General features: G+C 38.1%; 1 protein-coding gene across 2 annotated transcripts in view; it reads right to left on the reverse strand.

Annotated features, from left to right (window-relative positions):
• Positions 1-22,270, reverse strand: part of LOC115213984 (uncharacterized protein C12orf29 homolog) — a 155,954-nt gene that overhangs the window by 80,988 nt on the left and 52,696 nt on the right. For both annotated transcript variants that reach the window (XM_029782994.2, XM_029782993.2), the window contains 3 exons: positions 19,734-19,818; positions 18,823-18,910; positions 14,420-14,523 (listed from right to left, as the gene is read on the reverse strand). In XM_029782994.2, coding sequence (XP_029638854.1) covers positions 14,420-14,523; positions 18,823-18,910; positions 19,734-19,818 — 277 coding nt within the window. The remainder of the gene's footprint in view (positions 1-14,419; positions 14,524-18,822; positions 18,911-19,733; positions 19,819-22,270) is intronic.

Genomic DNA, 22,270 nt, shown 5'->3' on the forward strand with positions numbered 1-22,270 from the left:
CAAATATGATACCAACCTCAAGTTTGATTTTATATGACTGACAAAGTCAGATATTACACCATTCTGAAAGTTTAAGCTAGTGACCCATAAGGGCAAAGATTCATCAATGTCACATTGACCTCGAATCTATACACCAAAGGTCATACTGCATTTCCCAAGGTCAAATATTGTACCGTTCTGAAAGTTTAAGACATCAGTGACCTTCAAGGTCAAAAACATCATTGAAGGTCAAATGTCACACTGCACACAAATCCACTTAGCATTAAACTCACATTGCTATCAAATATCTTACAGAACTCCCCAGGTCAAATATCACACTGTTTTCAAAGTTTAAGAAAAATAATGACCTCTCAAGGTCAAAGTTTTGTCATTAAAGGTCAAATGATTCTCTGCGCTCAAATCTAATCACGACTCAACTCACAAAGTCAAACCATACATTGATATATATGTTTAAAATAAACAATGGCCCTCAAGGTTAAATCTTCAATAACAAAAGTCAAGCAATACCTGCACATTTTGTCAAACCCACACTTGGCATTTAACTTCTAACACATTGTTTGATATTAAAACAATGAAATTTACCAGACAATCAAAGTCATCAAAAACTGAGCACAAAAAAGGGTACTCAACCCAAAAGCTCAATTAATATTAGGGTGCAAATATCAAATAGTAGTTTGAAATACAGAGGAAAAATATGTATGCCTGCATGTATGTGTGTAAGTATGTATGTATGTGTATAAGTATGTATGTATGTACGTATATATGTATGTATGTATGTATGCATGTATGTATGTATGTGTGTAAGTATGTATGTATATATGTATGTATGTTGTATGTATGTATGTATTTGTATGCTTATATATGTTTGTATGTTTGTGTGTAAGTATGTATGTATGTATGTATGTATGTGTTTGTATGTGTTTGTATGTTTATATATGTATGTAAGTATGTATGCCTGCATATATGTGTGTAAGTATGTATGTCTGTATGTATTTATGTATGTATTTGTATGTTTATATATACATGTTTGTATGTTTGTGTTTAAATATGTATGCCTGCATGTATGTGTGTATGTATGTATGGTTGTATGTTTACTACACAAAGGTAACTATCATTCAAAAGAGGTCACTCGTTAGTCAACATACAGCATCTCACACTACACGATAAATATTCAGTACTCAAGTTACTCAACTTCTTAATGCTCAATTTCCCATTACTCAATATTCAAAGTCACTTTTTATTCAATACTAAATTTCATCTTCCATTCAACAGAGAAGGTCACATAATTCTTGACATGCAAAGCCAACCTCTAATCGACATTCAATAACACATCCACTTCAAAATTCAAAGTTACTCACTACTCAAGATTCAAGGTCATCCACCTCTTATGATTCAAAGTCAGTCTCTTTTCAAGATTCAAGGTCACTCATTCCTCTAGATTCGAGGCCACTAATTTTTGAGGTCTCAAGGTCAAACACTTAATTAAGGTTACCCACTTCTCAAGGTCCAAGGTCACCCAATCATCTAGAATCAATGTCACCAGCTTCACAAGACTCAAATTCACCAGTCTTCCAAGACTCAAAGTTAGCCAAATATCAAGATTCAAGTTCACTGGCTTCTTAACACTCAAGGTCACCCACTTCCCAACCCTTAGGTTACTTACTTTCAAAGCTCGAAGGTCATCCATGTCTCAAGACTCAAGGTCATTTTCGAAGACTCAAAGTCATCTATTATCCAAGATTCAAGATCACCAACTTTACAGGACTCAAGGTCACCTAAAGTCACCCACTATCTAAGACTCAAATCACTTGTTTCTCAAGACTCAAGGTCACTCATTCTTCAAGACTTAAAGTCACTTCCTAAGACTGAATGACACTTCCTAAGACTCATTGTCACTTCATAAGACACGATGTCACCCATAAGATTTAAAGGTCGCTTCCTAAGACTCAAGGTCGCTTTCTAAAACTCAATGTCACTTCCTAAGACTTAATGTCACTTCCTAAGATTCAAGGTCACTTCCCAAAAACCAAGGTCACTTCGTAAGACTCAAGGTCAATTCCTAAAACTCAAGGTCGCTTTCTAAAAGTCACGGTCACATCCTAATACTCAAGGTCACTTCATAAGACACAATGTCACCCCTAAGATTCAAGTCACTTCCTAAAACTCAATGTCACTTCCTAAGATTCAAGGACGCTTCCTAAAACTCAATGTCACTTCTTAAGATTCAAGGTCACTTCTCAAAAATCAAGGTCACTTCGTAAGACTCAAGGTAACTTCCTAAAGTTCAAGGTCACTTTCTAAAAAATCAAGGTCACTCACTAAAACTCAAGGTCACTTCATAAGACACCATCTCACTTCCTAAAATTCAATGTCACTCCCTAAGATTCAAGGTCGCTTCCTAAGACTCAAGGTCACTTCCTAAATTTCAATCTCACTTCCTAAGTATCAAGGTCACTTCCTAAAACACAAGGTCACTTCGTAAGAGTCAAGGTAACTTCCTAAAACTTAAGGTCACTTCCTAATACTCAATGTCACTTCCTAAGACTCAAGGTCACTTTCTAAAACTCAGGGTCACTCCCTAAGATTCAAGGTCGCTTTCTAAGACTCAAGGTCCTTTCCTAAGACTCAAGGTCACTAACTTCCCAACACTCAATGTCCCCACTATTCAATACCCAAGGCCACCCATTCCACTATACTGAAGGTCATCTCTCAAGACTCAAGGTTACTCACTTCCCAAGATGCAATATGCCCTGCTTTTCATTCCAGTCATCCATCAAGTAAGACTCTGCCCTATTCACAAAAGAATACTTAATGAAGTAAAGAATAGCCTTTCAGAGTCAATAAATTAAGTACCAGTGAAATACTGGGGTCGATGTAATCGACTAGTCTCCTCCCTCCACAAATTTCCTGTCTTGTGCCCTTGGTAGAAAGAATTATTATCATTATTATTCCCAAGGCGGTGACCTGGCTGGATCATTAGCAGCATTACATCTGTCTTTACATTCAGAGTTCAAATACCACCAAACTCAGCTTTGCCTTTCATTATTATTATTAATATTATTATTATTATTATTATTATTGGGTGAGAGAGCAGTGTATGCCATCAAAGTAACACTGGAGTAAAATATATGAAGCCCAGTATACCCATCATGACTACCCATTTGATAAGAGTACACCAGACACATGCATCACAACCATATGTGCATGACATGGTGATCTCATATCAAGATAAACAGCACATGACCTTGCAGGTGGGGCCCAGTTAGAATTTTCTTCAGGTCAAGTAACCCATCCCGTTCAAAAGGTCTCTGAACAAGGGTTGTTTAAAGATGTTGAACGAAACACCTATGTTTCCAAGGGCGAATTATCCAAACTCCAAAGAATCCCCCTCAACACATGGCTATGATGCTCCCCACTACTTCTGCTCGTGATCAGAGATGCACATATCATCAGCCACTAAGGGACATGCTCAACTGGTTAAGGTCAAACAACTGACAAGCAAATCTGTGGTATTGAGCAGAATATATGCTGTATCCCATCTTTTATACCAAGACAAAACAATGTACATGATAACACTTCCAATCAGTTAAGATCAGAAGCCATGAGAGCCACTACCTGGTACTGCATCAGGGCATTATTATTATTATTATTATCATTATCATTATTATTATTATTATTACATCATTACACAAAATAACCAAGGAATCCTGGGTCACCACAGGACCCTTTTGATAGACACTCAACTTGCTAAAAATGGCAGCTATAGCATATTTCCCCAAAATCAGAATGACACGTAGCACAATGAATGTAGCCCTACATCATCATCATCATCATCAGCATCATTTAACGTCCACTTTTCCATCCCTGCATGGGTTAGACGGAGTTTATTAAGGTAGATTTACTACGGCTGGATGCCCTTCCTGTCACCAAAAAAGACAGGATGGTCATAGCTGGTCATGGATGGGATTTCTTTGATCAGAAGTCTACTGCAGCTGAAGCAGGCTCAGGGTTAAATGACAACAACAGAAACCACCACTACCACCACCAACCACCCACATCATTAAATTTCTAAAGTCATTATAAAACATGAACGATGAGACAAAGACATTGATACTAACATTCTTATTCAACACATTATTGATGATGATGATCATGATCATGATGCAGTATAAACCGCTGGTCTGTCCTGACTGAGTATATCTACACACTGAAATCGAATTATGATCATATGGTTGTTGTTTTGCTTCGGCACAAAGTACCCCAGCCTACATTACCCAGTTGGCCTCTACTTCAGAGTAAAAGGGTGTTGATGAAAAGAAGATTTGGCTGCTATTTCTAGGAAACTGGATATATCACATAGAGAATGGCTCTCTCTCTCACTTTCGTTGGCCTTAGTGCAGAACAGGTAACAACACACTGAAGTGATAAACAGCCATCCAAAAGGTTTTGATTAAAAGGAGACTTGGCTGCTATTTCTAGCAAACTGGATATATCACATAGAGGCTCTCTCTCTCTCTCTCTATCTATCTATCTATCTATCTATCTATCTATCTCTCTCTCTCTCTCTGTCGTTGGCCTCAGGCGTTGCTGTGCAGTTCAGTGCAGAACAGGTAACAATACACTGAAGTGATAAACAGCCATCCAAAGGGTTTTGATTACAAGGAGACTTGGCTGTTGTTTCTAGCAAACTGGATATATCACATAGAGAATATCTCTCTCTCTCTCTCTCGTTGGCCTCAGGCATTGCTGTGCAGTTCAGTGCAGAACAGGTAACAACACACTGAAGTGATAAACAGCCATCCAAAAGGTTTTGATTAAAAGGAGACTTGGCTGCTATTCTAGCAAACTGGATGTATCACATAGAATGCTCCCCTCTCTCCTCTCTCTCTCTTCTCTCTCTCTTCTCTCTGTCTCTCTCTCCCTCCTCTCTTCGCCTCTCTCTCCTCTCTCTCTCTCTCTCTCTCTCTTCTGACGTCCCTTAGGATTGCTGTGCAGTTAGTGCATCAGAATGCTGAGTTTGTTAACCACAACACACTGAAGTGATATACAGCAGCCTCACCAAAGGGTTTTGATTAAAAGGAGACTTGGCTGTTGTTTCTAGCAAACTGGATACATCACATAGAGAATGGTTCCCTCTCTCTCTCTCTCTCTCTCTCTCTCTGTCGTTGGCCTCAGGCGTTGCTGTGCAGTTTTAGTGCAGAACAGGTAACATCACACTGAAGTGATAAACAACCATCCAGAACGTGAATTTCGATTAAGTTGCCAACACAAGACAGATTGTAATGTGATAACTGACAGCTAACAAAACAAACAACGGAAAACAATAGAGAACAGATATCAGTTTGCTAGGAAGAGCTGAGAGGTTACAAGTTCAATCTCGGCCTCTGGCACACTGTTCGCCTTATGGGTATGACACATAACTCTCCTTGGCTCAGAATCAACATCGGTGAAAATTAATAGCAAAACCATATTAATTTCAAGGTTGAATGCCTACAGAACTGGCAATAAGAGCATAGGCATAGTCGTGGTTGTGTGGTTAACAAGTTTGCTTACCAACCATATGGATCCAGGTTCAATATCCCAGTACAGTACTTAGAGTAAGTATCTCCCACCACAGCTTCAAACTGACCGATATTTTAGTCAATATGAGACTATGGTAGTGAAATTTACTCAACAGTAACTGTACAAGGTCTGTTATATTATGTTGAATCAAAAGTTTGGCAAGATTTTAGTAACTTAGTTGCTTCTGACTGAAGCAACATGAAATAAAGTGTCTCGCTTAAGGTCACAATACATCACCAAGAATTGAACTCACAACCTTGCAACTTACAACAAAAGTAGCCTAGCATTTAAAGTAGAGGCCATAGTGTTGCACCATCTGAAGCTGCCTTTCTGCCAGTTCTTTGATCCAATGCTCATACCAGTTCTTGTTTTTTGAGGTGAAGAACTCTTTTGCTGAACCTTCCACTTCTTGATTGATGAAGTGTTGCAAGCACAGGACATGAGCCATGGATTGAAACAAATAATAATTCAAGGGAGTTGGGTCCAGACTGTATACTGAGTGTGAAATCAGCTCAAGTCCCTCAGGTTCCTGGAGTTTTTTCAGTCATTCGAGTGGTATAGCGTTTCCTGTTGTCTTCCTGCAGAAGACCTCACTTTCATTTAATCAACGCCAAGTATTTCTGCCACACAGTGACATACGTCCATGAGATGCTAACCTCACCTGATTCTCTCTGAGAGCTACTCACAGGATCTGTCTCTACAGCTTGGGCGCAGTCATGGAATCTATGGTTTTAGGCCTTCCAAACCTGGCCTGATTGTTGAGTTCAGGTTCATGAATCCCATTCAATGTTGCAACCCATTTGATTGTTTTTTTTATTTAATTTCCATTTGTATTGGTTACGTAGTGATCAACCGTGCCTTCACCTTTCACACCACAAATGTTTTTGGTTGTTTCCACATTGTTATGGTCTAATTAGAACTCATAAAGCGTAAATTCCCTAATTAGACTACATTGCACGTTCATCTGTGTGGCTTTCAAGTCACATGGGAAGTAAAGCAATGCATAACGTGTCAGCACACCAACTATCACAATACTACCAAACTCAGCAGGAACCTTCCGTGGCTTAAACTGCTTCTGTCATGTGATTATAAAGGGTGGCTCAAAAGTGGGTTTAGAGTTATTCAACTATATCTTTCACATTCATATATTAACTGTTTAGATCTTAATTATAAAAGAATATGAAATCATTATTCTATGCTAATTTAGTTAATTGTAAGATAGAAATTTAAATGCAATAAAATGTTTTAAAAGAAATTTAAAGTGCCTATGTGATAACTTTTGGGCTACCTGTGTGTATATATATATATATTATATATATATATATATAATTATTATATATAACATATATATATATATATATAAATATATATATATTATATACACATACACACACACACACACCACCAATATATTATATATATATAATATTATATATATATATGGTGGCTCAAAAGTAGGTGTAGGAGTGGCTGTGTGGTAAGTATCTTGCTTACCAACCACCTGGTTCTGGGTTCAGTCCCACTACATGGCACTTTGGGTAAGTGTCTTCTACTATAGCCTCAGGCTGACCAAAGCCTTGTGAGAGAAGCCTGTTGTATATATGTATATATATGTGTGTGTGTGTCTGTGTTTGTTCCCCCCAACATCACTTGACAACCAACGCTGGTGTACCCCATAACTTAACAGTTTGGCAAAAGACACTGATAGAATAAGTACTAGGCTTACAAAGAATAAGTCCTGGGGTCGATTTGCTCGACTAAAGGTGGTGCTCCAGCATAGCCACAGTCAAATGACTGAAACAAGTATAAGAGTAAAAAGAGTATGGTTGTGAGGGTCCAGTAGAATAAAAATAGCAATCAAAAGGTCCCATCAATAGAAAATGACTGAGAACTGCTGGTAGAAAGCAAGTATAACCTTGAGTTCCCTATTAAGGCCCCCACTGGTTACCCCCAATTCACTGAATACTGTGTCTTTGGGTTACAGTCCTTACTGACTGATTTCTGATTACTGGCTAAAAAGAAAAAAAAGGGTCTGGAGATTATAACAGGAATTGTGACTTAAGGGCTGGTTGCCTTAACAGTGGTCCCTGGTAGGAAATGGTAACAGTAATAGTAGCAGCAGCAGCAACAATCACAACTAAGAACAGTAATTGCAGCAGTAGTATTAGTAGAGGAAAATAACATTCATGTCAGTGGTGGTGGTGGTGGTGGTGGTGGTAGTAGTAGTAGTAGTAGTAGTAGTAGTAGTAGTAGTAGTAGTAGTAGTAGTAGTAGTAGTAGTAGTAGTAGTGGTGGTGGTAGCACAGAATCAGCTGGACCATGCATAGAGAGAAGCAGTCAGACACAGAGAAGAGAGAGAGAGAGACCTTGAGAAAAGGAAAAGAAAAAGATGGAGAAAAGATAGACATAGTGAAAGAGAGAAAGAGAGAGACGAGAGGGAGTGAAAAAGAGAGAGGAAAGAGACATGAAAAGATAGAGAGACAGGAAGAAGACAGAGAAAAGAGAAAGAGAAGGATAGAGAGAAAAAAGAGAAAGAGAAAGACAGAAAGGGGAGGACGTTGATGGAAAGAAAGAAAGAAGGAAAGAAGGAAAGAAAGAAGGGAAGGAAGAAGGAAGGAAAGAAAGAAAGAAAGAAAGAAAGAAGGGAAGGAAGAAGGAAGGGAAGAAAGAAAGAAAGAAAGAAAGAAAGAAGGAAAGAAAGAAGGAAAGAAAGAAAGAAAGAAAGAAGGAAGCAAGGAAGGAAAGAAAGAAAGAAGGAAAGGAAGGGAGAAAGGAAGGAAGGAGGAAAGGAAAGAAAGAAAGAAAGAAAGAAAGAAAGAAAGAAAGAAGGAAAGAAAGGAAGAAAGAAAGAAAGAAAGACTGAAACAGCAGCAGCAACAGCAGCAATGAAACAGCAGCAGCAGTTAGCAAAGGATAATGTATTCAACAGTTTAGTTCCATGTTGAGTCTGTTAATTCACATCAGTGTGTGTGTGTGTGTGCGTGTGTGTTTGTGTGTATGTGTGTGTGTGTGTGCATGTGTGTGTGTCTGCACCAAACACCAACAACCAGCCGACAGCAACTGCAAGCCTGCTGCAGTTAAGACCACCAAATGTGTGTGTGTATGTGTGTGTGGATATGTTGACTACCACCACAACCACCACCACCACCACAGTATTACCTACTTCTACTATGAGCCAACAAGAGAGGCCTCTAAGTGGTGGCACAGCCTGCTAGAAACAACAGCCACACACCACCTTCAAAATCATATTTTACTCTCTTAAAAAACATAAGGGGACGGATTGAGTAATGAGGTCCTAAACATAGGACAGTCATGGCTGGAATGCCTTTGATCATAGACCAAATCAATCAGGGCTTGACCTGGGGTTAAATAACAACAGCTATTTCTACTTTAATTAATAACGATAATTAATAGTAATAATGATAATGATAAATAACAATCATAAATGATCATAATAGTTATAAATGATAACAAAGACACCAATAATAGTAATAATAATAATAAAAATAAATGCCCTGATGCAGTACCAGGCATTGGCTCTCGTGGCTTCTGATCTTAAACTAATTGGAAGTGTTATCATGTACATTGTTTTGTCTTGGTATAAAAGATGGGATACAGTAAATATTCTGCTCAATACCACAGATTTGCTTGTCAGTTGTTTGACCTTAACCAGTTGAGCATGTCCCTTAGTGGCTGACGATATGTGCATCTCTGATCACGAGCAGAAGTAGTGGGGGAGCATCGTAGCCATGAGTTGAGAGGAATTCTTGGAAGTTTAGATAATTCACCTTTGGAAATATGGGTGTTTCGTTCAACATCCTTAAACAAACCTTATTCAGGGACCTTTTGAGCGGAAGGGATTACTCAACCTGAAGAAAATTCTAACTGGGCCCTACCTGCAAGGTCATGCGCTGTTTATCTTAATATAAGATCACCATGTCGTGCACATATGGTTGTGATGCATGTGCCTGGTGTATCCTTATCAGACAGGTAGTCATGATGGGTATACTGGGCTTCGTATATTTTACCCCAGTGTCGCTTTGATGGCATGCACTGCTCTCTCACACAATAATAATAATAATAATAATAATAATAATGATAATAATCCTTTCTACTAAGAGCACAAGGCCTGAAATTTGGGGGCCGGGGAACAGTTGATTGCATCGACTCCAGTGTTTCACTGGTACTTAATTTATTGACCCCGAAATGATGAAAGGCGAAGTCAACCTCAGCAGAATTTGAACTCAGAACGTAGTGGCAGGTGAAATACAACTAAGCATTTTGCCCAGCATACTAATGATTCTGCTACTTTCTAATTTAGGTACAAGGCCAGCAATTTCTGGAGAGTGGGTAAGTTAACCCCAGTGTTCAACTGGTACTTATTTTATTCACCCTGAAAGAATGAAAGGCAAAGTCGACCTCAGCTGAATTTGAACACAGAACATATTTGTCCCATGCTCTAAAAATTTTGCATGCTCACCACCTTAATAATAATAATAATAATAATAATAATCTATTCTATTAACACACAAGGTGTGAAATTTGGGGGAGAGGACTACTCGATTACATTGACCCCAGTGTTTCACTGGTACTTAATTTTTAGAGGATGAAAGGCAAAGTCAACTTTGGCAGAATTTGAACTCAGAACGTAAGGACAGGTGAACTACTGCTAGGCACTTTCTCCTTCATGCTAACGATTCTGCCAACTTGCCACCTTAATAAAATAATAATATAATAATAATAATAATAATAATAATATAATAACCCTTTCTACTGGAGGCACAAGGCCTCATATTTGTGAGGATGGGAGAAGTCGATTACATCAACCCCAGTGTTCTACTGGTACTTAATTTATTGACCCCAAAAGGATGAAACACAAAGTTGACCTTGGCAAAATTTGAACTCAGAATGTAGCAGCAGAATAAATACCGCTAAGCATTTTGTCCAGCGTGCTAACATTTCTGCCAGCTCACTTGCCTTATTAATAATGATAATGATGATAATGATAATAATAAATAATAATAATAATAATCCTTTCTACTATAGGCACAAGGCCTGAAATTGGGGGCTGGGGGAAGGCGGTTAGTTGATTACAGTGGCCCCACTGTGCAACAGGCACTTATTTTATCAAACCTGAAAGGATGACAGGAAAAGTCGACCCCAGCAGAATTTGGACTCAGAATGTAAAAACAGACGAAATACTGCTAGGCATTTTTAATAATAATAATAATAATAATAATAATAATAATAATAAATAATAAATAATAATAATAATAATAATAATAATAATAATAATAATAATAATTTCAAATTTTGCCAAAAGGGTAGCAATTTTAGGGGAAGAGGGAAAAGTCGATTACATCGACCCCAGTGTTCAACTGATACTTAATTTAGTGACCCTGAAAGGATGAAAGGTAAAGTCAACCTCAGCAGAATTTGAACACCGAACATAGTGGCGGATGAAGTACCACTAAGCATTTCAACCAGCATGCTAACGATTCTGCCAGTTCACCACCTTAATAATAATAATAATAATAATATAAAAATGCCTGATGCAGTACCAGGCAGTGGCTCTCATGGCTTCTGATCTTAACTGATTGGAAGTGTTATCATGTATATTGTTTTGTCTTGGTATAAAAGATGGGCTACAGCAAATATTCTGCTCAATACCACAGATTTGCTTGTCAGCTGTTTGACCTTAACCAGTTGACCATGTCCCTTGGTGGCTGGTGTTATGGGTATCTCTGATCACGAGCAGAAGTAGTGGGGGAGTATCATAGCCGTCTGTTGAAAGGAATTCTTTGGGGTTTGAATAATTCACCTCTGGAAACATTGGTGTTTCATTCAATATCCTTAAACAAACCTTATTCAGGAACCTTTTGAGCGGATGGGCAACTCGAGCTGAAGAAAATTGTAACTGGGCCCTACCTGCAAGGTCATGTGCTGTTTATCTTAATATAAGATCACCATGTCGTGCACATGTGGTTGTGATACATGTGCCTGGTGTACCCTTATCAGACGGGCAGTCATGATGGGTATATTGGGCTTCGTATATTTTACCCCAGTGTCACTTTGATGGCATGCACTGCTCCCTCATTCACACGATAATAATGATGATGATGATGATAACAACATTAATAATAATAATAATAATAATAATAATGATAATAATAATAATAATAAAGATTTCAATTATTGACCCTGGTGTTCAACTGGTACTTATTTTAAGAAGAAGAAGTAGAGAAGAAGAACAACAACAACATTATTTCTATTTGCAGCTACCACCACCAACAACAACAACACTAACACCACTACTGCTGTTACAATTGTTGATCTTGTCCGCACAGTACACAACTACAGCTTTAGAGCTACCAATCCTGCTACGACCATCACCACTACAATCATTGTTACTACTACAACTACAACTACTACTACTACTACCACCACCACCACTATTTCTTTGATCACCATTACTACATGTGCTTTTACCACAACAACTACTACTACTACTACCACCACCACCACCATCGCAACTACTTGTACTGCTTCTACTACAACCACCACAATTTTTACTGCCTCTGCTGCTATAATCAACGTTACTACTGCTACTGCTACTACTACTACTACTACTGCTGCTAAACTGTTATTGATACTACTACTACAACTACTATACTACATGAGATCTCGCTTCCTCTGCTCCATGAAGTGAAGTTGACCAACATGTAGCAAAAGCAGAAATGGGGCGAGAGGGATGGCATGAGGGGTGGGGGTAAGGGAAGGGAGTATGATATGAAATAATGGGAGGAGGAGGAGGAGGGAGGAGAGGGTGTGTAGGTGGTGGATGATAGCGGGGAAGGTTGATTGTAATATCAAACTATAGGGGGGTGAGTAGAGGATAAGGAGAGGAAAGAGAGATTGGAGAATTAGAGAGAGAGAGAGAGCAACTGAGAAAGAGAAAAGGAAAGACAGAGAGACAAAGAGAAAGACTGGGAAAGACAGAGAGAGAAACAAGGAGAGAAAGTATGATTTAGAGAGAAAGAAAGAATGAGAGAGAGACAAAGAGAGAAGGAAAAACTGAGAGAGAAAAAAGGACAGAGAGAAAGAGAGACAAAGAGAGAAAGAAAGATTAGGAAAGAGAGGGAGAAACAGGGAGAGAAAGAAAGACTGGGAAAAAGAGAAAGAGAAAGACTAAGAGAGAGAGAGAGAGAGAGAGAAAGAAAGAAAGAAAGATTAAAAAGATGAAATGAGAATTTTTTTTTAAAATAAGGCAATGAAAGTGAAACAAATAAAAAAAAGATGAAAGGAGAAAAAAAGAGAAATAAAAAGATAGGTTTCTTTCATATTGTAGTATAGAAACATCCACAAATTACACACACACATACACACACACAAATAAACACAAGCATACATTTTCCAGAAACACAGTCAGCTCCCCACTTGAATATAAACAAAACCACACACACACACACATGTACTGTGGAGTATTCAGCCCCTTGCCAGTTAATTTCAGGCATAAGCTTTTCCATTCTTCAGACCAACTGGAACCCTCACCATTGTAACTGACAGAGTGCCAATTATATACATATGTATATATATGTATATACTTTATTATATACTTCTGTTATATTTCTGCTGCTTTTAAATAAAGCATATTACTCTACTCCTGGTATTTGAGTACTCTTTTTTCCACCTTGTTTCACATTTATGTGCTTACTCCAGTATATATGTATATATATGTGTGTGTGTGTGTGTGTGTGATCATCATCATCGTTTAACGTCCGTTTTCCATGCTATATATATAAATAGGTTTAAGAGACAGAATCACCCTCAAGCAATTCAATCAGCATTGAACAACATTATCCACAATATGTACATATAGGACTAAATATTAAAATATTATCAAAATTAATAACTTCAATTCTTATTCTAAATCATATACTTTACATTATAACCCAAGCACTTGGGTTATCCCAGAAATGGCTTAGTATATATTTATAGAATGGATAATGATATATAATGATATTTATAGAATGGATAACAAGCAGCTCCCATGCCAATGGCACGTAAAAAGTAACCACTACACTCTCAGAGTGGTTGGTATTAGGAAGGGCATCCAGCTGTAGAAACTTTGCCGTATCAGATTGAAGCCTGGTGCAGCCTACTGGCTCACCAGTCCTCAGTCAAACCATCCAACCCATGCCAGCATGGAAATCGGACATAAAACGATGATGATGATGATGATATAGTCCTGAAGCTATTCTCTATCTTTATAAGTGCACCATTTGCCCCTGCATTCATTATTGTTGTCATATATGGGCAGGTGCTCCTGCGGATTATTTAACTCTGTTGGACCGCATTGAACACCGTATTTTCTGGTCTAACTTCTAAATTCCCTCTCTCATCATCGTCATGTGGCTTCCTTGTCTCTTTTCTATAAGTATTTTCATGGACAACTTTGATTTTCATCATTTCAGGGTCAATAAAATAAGTACCAGTTGTGTACCGGGGTCAATACAATTGTCTTAACTACCTCTGAGTATGAGCATAAAAAGCTGCATCCCTCTGCCAAGCGCCATATTGAGCCAGTGTGGCAGAGTAGGCTCATCGAACTAGTATGATTTCAAGCCATTCTCTGAGTGAAACAACATGCTGGGGCCTTCATCCTGCAATGGACTGAACATGGGCAACCCAATCCAATCCATGTATATAAGACTTGATTGTGAGAATTTTACAAGGACTGCAAAGCTTTCTTGTACAAGCAAAACCTTTCAGATATGTTAAAATGTATGAATATAAAGTTCTCTGATGGGCATGCCTTACTAAAATGAAAGAAAAGAAAAATCAAAGTGCAACCTACCGTAGGGGTTTCCATTCACTGATGTGCCAATTAATTCGGCAGTGTGGTTTAAGAGGTCCTTCAGAGGGGCCAGGCAGATTTTTAATTCTGTGTTTTCTGTTTCTCTGTAATTATATACACAAGACACTAATGAATATTAACCTTTAAATATGAGATAAAGAACAAAAAACATAAAAATACATTAAACATTATAATGATCGTTATCATTATTTTAACATCCACTTTCCCAACATTGCATGGGTCGCACAGGGTTTATTGAGGCAGATAGCTACAGCTGGATGCTCTTCCTGTTGCCAATCCTCACCTATTTCCAAGCAAGGGAATATTTTCCCAGGGTCAGACACGTACTCACAGAATATTAACACACATTTACAACTATCATGTGATGTCAAAACAAACAGGCACAAACACACACAGACACAGATACACACATACACACACACACACACTCACACATGCATACACATACACACACACAAACACGCACAGACATACACATGGCTTGAGTGGTTGAAACTTAGAAGTTACTATCAATAAAATTCTTGTTTATGATATATATATATATATATATATATATATATATATATATACATACATACATACATACATATATGTATGTATATACATACATACATATATATATATATATATATATATATATATATATATATATATATATAATTCATGTATACATGTGATGGGCCAAATCCACTCACAAGATTTTGGTTAGCTCAGGGCTATAATAGAAGACGCTTGCCTCAGGTGCCATGCAGTGGAACCGAACCCAAAACCATGTGATTAGGAATGAAATTTCTCAACCACACAACCAAACCATACCTGCACCTATATGTGCATCTTCTGCAATAAACTACACACACTGTTGTTCTTTTGTTCGTTTGTTTGTTTTCTTTTTGTTTTTTTTGTTTTTCAGAAGTGGACACCAGTCTTAGACAAAGAAACCAATCCTAGAAATATTACCAATTTTACTACAAGGAATCAAATCCACTTCGCTATTCATTCCTCTACTCCTCCTCCTCCTCATCGTCACCATCTTTCATGTTGGATGATGAGAGGTTAATACAACAGTCCCCAAATATTTTCAGGCTGCTACCCCCTTGGCACCCAGCCTACAATCCTAGCGCTTCCCCACTTACCCTCCCCACCATAAATATAGACCACTTTCTGCAGCAAATTCAAAACAACTTTATTTTACAAATAAAACTTAAAACTAATTAACTTACTCTTTTACTTGTTTCAATCATTTGACTGCGGCCATGCTGGAGCACCGCCTTTAATCGAGCAACTCGACCCCGGGACTTATTCTTCAGCAAGCCCAGTACTTATTCTATCGGTCTCTTTTGCCGAACCGCTAAGTAACGGGGACATAAACACACCAGCATCGGTTGTCAAGCAATGCTAGGGGGACAAACACAGACACACAAACACACACACGCATATATATATATACATATATACGACGGGCTTCTTTCAGTTTCCATCTACCAAATCCACTCACAAGACTTTGGTCGGCCCGAGGCTATAGTAGAAGACACTTGCCCAAGGTGCCACACGGTGGGACTGAACCCGGAACCATGTGGTTGGTAAACAAGCTACTTACCACACAGCCACTCCTTTTTTTTTACATCACCACATTTTGGCTGCAACATTATTATCCCACTTTTCTTCCACCCCCCCACCCCCTAAAGGGACAATACTGCCCACTTTGGGAACCACTGGCTTAATGTATGTCAACGAAGCAGAACAGGTTTCTTGCTGCGGACGAACTAAATGGTTTATCACATTATAAAAGAGAAAGCAAGGATAACTGGGAAGTTGAGCTAGAAAAAGAGATGAAAATATAGGTGGAACTAATATATAACTGCTCTGGTCATTTTTCTTCTAAAGATATTTCCCTTGCCGTACGCTTTAAATCACCAAGTAACATCCCGTATGCTGTCTCTTTGATATTTACAGATCCTTGTACTTACATATCAATATAAACGGTTTAGAAAGAAAAAAAACTCAGACAGATATGTCTGAGTTGTTTCCCTTACATTTAAGAAATCCTACTTACTTCCCCTGGTGAGTTTTCGGAAAATTCTAATCCAGCTATTTATAAATTTCGTTCGTTTACAATCCTACTCTTTACTCTTTACTCTTTTACTTGTTTCAGTCATTTGACTGTGGCCATGCTAGAGCGCCGCCTTTCGTCGAGCAAATCGACCCCAGGACTTATTCTTTGTAGGCCTAGTAGTTATTCTATCGGTGTCTTTTGCCGAACCGCTAGGTTACGGGTACGTAAACATATCATAATCAGTTGTCAAGTGATGTTGGGGGACAAACACAGACACACAAACACACACGCACACACACACATATATATATATATATAATATATATATATATATATATATATATATACGACGGGCTTCTTTCAGTTTCCATCTACCAAATCCACTCACAAGGCTCTTGGTCGGCCCGAGGCTATAGTAGAAGACACTTGCCCAAGGTGCCATGCAGTGGGACTGAACCCGGAACCATGTGGTTGGTAAGCAAGCTACTTACCACACAGCCACTCTTGCACCTATCCATTCAGATTTACGTAGCTATTTTTGTTATTTTATTTATAAATAAATACTTTTTCCAGATTAACATTGATTAAATGATTCAAAGGAGTTCAAACGCTTATAAAAAGTCTAAGAGAAAATTTTTTTAATCTATTAAGAGAATTTTATTCTTTGCATAGCAACACTTTTCCAAATATTTTTGACTTTGTTCAGTTTGCGACATTCTTGATGAGAACTCACGCGTTGCAACAGATTCTGTTGTATCTTAGGACGGTCATTATACCAATAATAAACACACGCACTGATTCAGTTTCACTTCCTTATTATCATTTGTCAATCGGTTAATCATTTAACCAGTTAACTAATTGCTTGTTTGATTAGTCATTTGGTCAATCAATCGATGAGTTACCTTTGTGAAAGTTCTTTCATCACCATTTGTGGCCTAATCAATGACATACTCACACTAGATCAGATGAGACAGGTCTAAAGCTAACCTGGATTGGATAGGGCATGTTTCTGATGTGATCGCAAAAGGTGAGAGAAGGACATTGACAAAGCTAACTCAATAATTAATTAACAAAAAGATTAATGAAACAATAGATTACTATTTACATCATTTACATTTGATAGATATTAACCCCAAGATTCTGAGTTCAATTCCAAGCAGTGACTTGAATAATAATAATAATAATAATAATAATAATAATAATAATAATAATAATAATAACAATAATAATAATAATTATTATAATAATAATAATAACAATAATAATAACAACATCGAAAAATACCTTAGGAATGAGAACCCAGGTTCAAAATTTCCCCAAGACACCTGATGAAGGCTGAAGAGAATATCAGCCGAAACATTGCGTTAACAAGACAAGGACAAATATCCGTCAAATGTAAATAATGTAAATAATAATAATAATAATAATAATAATATTAATAATAACAATAACAATAATAATAATAATAATAATAATGATGATGATGATAATATCGAAAAATACCTTAGGAATGAGAACCCAGGTTCGAAATTTCCCCAAGACACCTGATGAAGGCTGGAGGATACATCAGCCGAAAGTTATGTTAACAACAAATGTAAATAATGTAAATAATGTACATAATTCCTCATCTCTGGAATAGATTACTAGTTTAAATAGTAAACCAATTGACAAATAAATAATAAAGAAGTGAAATATAATCAGTGTGTGTGTGTGAGTGTGTTATTATTGGCACGATGACTGTCCTGAAAAACAACAACTATTTTTTCAAATACTTTTAATATTTTATAATTCCACGTTTTCATTCTGTATACGTGAGATGGTTTTGTTGTTGCTACGATTGAGAGAAACTGGCACTTTCAAGTTTGATCTCATAATTGAATTTATCTCCCAAGAGGTTCATCCATTCCCATTGCAAAGTTAATGTGGCCTTAAAACAAATTATAAATGAACTTCTTATGTTTGTGTGTATATATGTATGCATGTACATGTGTATCTGTACATATCCGTGTGTGTGTGTTGTGTGTGTGATAAAGGAGAAAATGAAATGATAAAGGAATAAATAATTGTCTTATGAACTTCATTAGCTTACAATTGTTTCTGCTATGAGATGCAATGGACTCATATTTGAGTCCCTGTGTAACACCTTAGAGCTTCATCAGAGCAACACTCCAACCACTAGGCCATGCACCCCCTCACCATTGTGAGAACATACAATTACAAAAAGATGCTGGGTGGGTAAAAATAAAGTCCAAAGGTAACTTGGGATTTAAATATATTACAAAGAAATATATGATCAAAATAAACTGGTGAAAAAATATTGAGAACTAACTTGAGCAGTAATGCTGTGCCTTGCTTCAGATTGACCGATTCCAAGTGCCAACAATATTGTTTGCTGTTCACATCGATAGGAACCCAACCTGTAAATTGAAGATGCTTTAGTTACATTGCAAAGACACATTGATGTAGCTGCAACAAGCTGCTATTAAAGTTAGAAGTGATGATGGTCACAAATGGAAGCAGTCATAGTCATATGCATTCAGTCATTCAAACTTAAATTCTCGTCATCATAATCATCTTCATAATCTTTTAACATACACTCTTCCATGCTTTGCTCAGACGGAATTTATTGAGGCAGATTATTTTTACAGCTGGATGCTCTTCCTGTTACCAACCTTCACCTGTTTCCGTGGCAAGGTAATATCTCCCCTTGGCCAGATAGGTTTTTTCATGGAAGACTGAAAACAAAGAACCTCACTTGTTTGATGGTGATACTCATTTACAACCATCACGTGATGTGAAGACAAGGGTACATACAAACACAATCACACACACATGCTATATATATACATATATACATACAAATGTATATATATATATATATATATATATATATGATGGGCTTCTTGCAATTTCTGTCTACCAAATCTGCTCATAATTCTTTGGTCAGCCTGGGGATATAGCAGAAGACATTTGCCCAAGGTGCTGTGTCGTGGGACAGAACCCAAGACCACATGGTTGGGAAGCAAGCTTCTCAACCACATATCTACATTTGCACCTGTACATTGACACAAACACGCAAATGTTTGTTTTCCTTGTTATTCTCGATAGCTAAACCCATCATGAAGATTGGCATGCATAAACGATGTGACAGGTTTCTATCTAAGCCACCCGTTTGGTCCATGAATGAGCTAAACTGGTAATGCTAGGTAATAATATGAATAGGTATAAAATCATCCTTACCAGGTGTATGTCCATTTTTGTCAGGATAAACAATGCCATCCTTCACTTCAACACCTGTTGCAGGAATCCAATGGTCTGGAAGAGGCTGTAAAAGAAATGAATAAAGAGCAAAGATAAACGGAGGAGAACATTGTAAGAATGGGTCATCTACATTCATTTACAGAGACAATATTAATAAGTGTTAACAATCAAACACCAACCAATATTCTGTTCTACTCTAGGCACAAGGCCTGAAATTTGGGGGGAAAGGGCCTGTCGATTAGATCAACACCAGTAAACAACTGGTACTTGATTTATTGACTCTGGAAGGATGAAAGGCAAAGTTGACCACAGTGGAATTTGAACTCAGAACATAAAGACAAACAAAACACTACTCAGCATCTTGCCCAGTGTGCTAACATTTCTGCCAGCTCGCCACCTTTATATAATCTTTTCTATTCTAGGCACAAGGCCGAAAATTTTTGAGGAGGTGGGGGCCAGTCGATTAGATCAACCTCAGTATGCAACTGGTACTTAATTAATTGACCCCGAAAGGATGAAAAGCAAAGCTGACTTTGGCGGAATTTGAACTCAGAACATAAATACAGACGAAATACCATTAAGCATTTCACCCAGCGTGCTAACGTTTCTGCCAGCTCATAAGCCAATCACCAATCAATATTGTTGAGAAAGTAATAAGATGGCAAAACGTTAAAGATTCCGGCTAAATATCAGTTCATTGAGTCAAATATTTCTATAGCCAGCTGCCCTTCCTGTTACCAGCCTTTATCTGTTTCCAAGCAAGGTAATACTTCCCCATGGCCAGACGTGTTCTCACAGAATATTCAAAAATGAATGAATGAATGACACTGCTTGTATAACAGTGGCACTTGTTTACAACTATGAGATGTCAAGACAAGGAGAAAACACACGCACACACACACACACACACATATGCTAGGTTTCTTTGTTTTTTATTTCTTTATTGCCCACAAGGGGCTAAACATAGAGGGGACAACCAAGGACAGACAAACGAATTAAGTCGATTACATCGGCACCAGTGTGTAACTGGTACTTAATTTATCGACCCCATAAGGATGAAAGGCAAAGTCGAGCTCGGCGGAATTTGAACTCAGAATGTAACGGCAGACGAAATACCGCTAAGTATTTCGCCCGGCGTGCTAACGTTTCTGCCAGCTCGCCGCCTTAACCATTTCTTTCTGTTTCTCTTTACCAAATCCACTTACAAGGTTTTGATCAGCCCAGAACTGTAGTACAAAACAGTTGCTGAAGGATCCATGCAGTGGGACTGAACCTGGAACCATTTGGTTGGGAAGCAAACTTCTTGAGCTAACAGCCAAGCTTACGCCTATAAACTTCTTCACTTCCTCCTCTCTCTAAAATTGAGGGAGGATGAAGGGGAGGAGCAGGGCGGGGAGAGAGTGGAAGGGAGGGAGGTGAGAGGAGAAGAGAGAGAGAGAGAGAGAGGAGAGAGAGAGAGCACGACACACTGTATCCTCGATGACTCATATTAATAGGCTGAAATAACGACAAAAAGCAAGTACGAAGAGCAGATAACTCTGCTTGTCCAATGAGTTGCGTCCCTTAGATTGATAGCTATTTGAAACTATTTCTCAGTCATGGGCTAACGTTTTCGACATCAATCGCGATTAGATTATACCAAAGCACGAATTTAAGATACTTGCCAATAAAATCATTACATAACAAAGTTGAGAGGAATGATAAATTAATGAAATTCCATTTACCCTAAAGTGGAAGCTTTACAAAAAATGGTCTACCTCAATACATAGGCGCAGGCATGGCTGCGTAGTAAGAGACTTGCTTTGCAACCATTTGGCTTCAGGTTCAGTCCCACTGCATGGCACTTTGGACAGGTGTCTTTTACAAATAACCACTGGCTGCCCAATGCCTTTGGGAATGAATTCAGTAAGTTATAAAGACACAAGCAAACTAATATGGGTTGTCAAGCAGTGGCAGGAAGTGTGGGGCGGTTCAAGTAAATGCACACACACACATACACACACACGAACACAGAGCAAGCTACACCAGCATGGTGCATCAGTGTTAAATGACAATGATGACAATACATCGCATGAACCAAATGCACAAAAGGTAAGGGACAGATGGCTGTGTCATCAAAGGAAAGCATAAAACAGAAAACAGGGATCACGCTCAACCACAAACCATTATTTAGAATATATTATGGAAACATGAAAGAAAGACCTTTAAGTAGGATAAATAAATATCAGTCACCGAGATGGTTGTGTGGTGTAAGAAGCTAGCTTTGTAACCATGTGGTTTTAGGTTCAGTCCCACCATGCAACACCTTGGACAAGTGTCTTCTATTATAGCTCAGGGGTAGGGCGGCAAGCTGGCAGACATGTTAGCACACCATCTGTCTTTACGTTCTGAGTTCAAATTCCGCCTAGGTTGACTTTGCCTTTCATTTTTTTGGGGTCACTAGATTAAGTACCAGTTACGCACTGGGGTCGATGTAATCGACTTCATCCCTTTATCTGTCCTTGTTTGTCCCCTTC

This window comes from Octopus sinensis, linkage group LG7 (genome assembly GCF_006345805.1).
Source record: "Octopus sinensis linkage group LG7, ASM634580v1, whole genome shotgun sequence".
Taxonomy (NCBI): domain Eukaryota; kingdom Metazoa; phylum Mollusca; class Cephalopoda; order Octopoda; family Octopodidae; genus Octopus; species Octopus sinensis.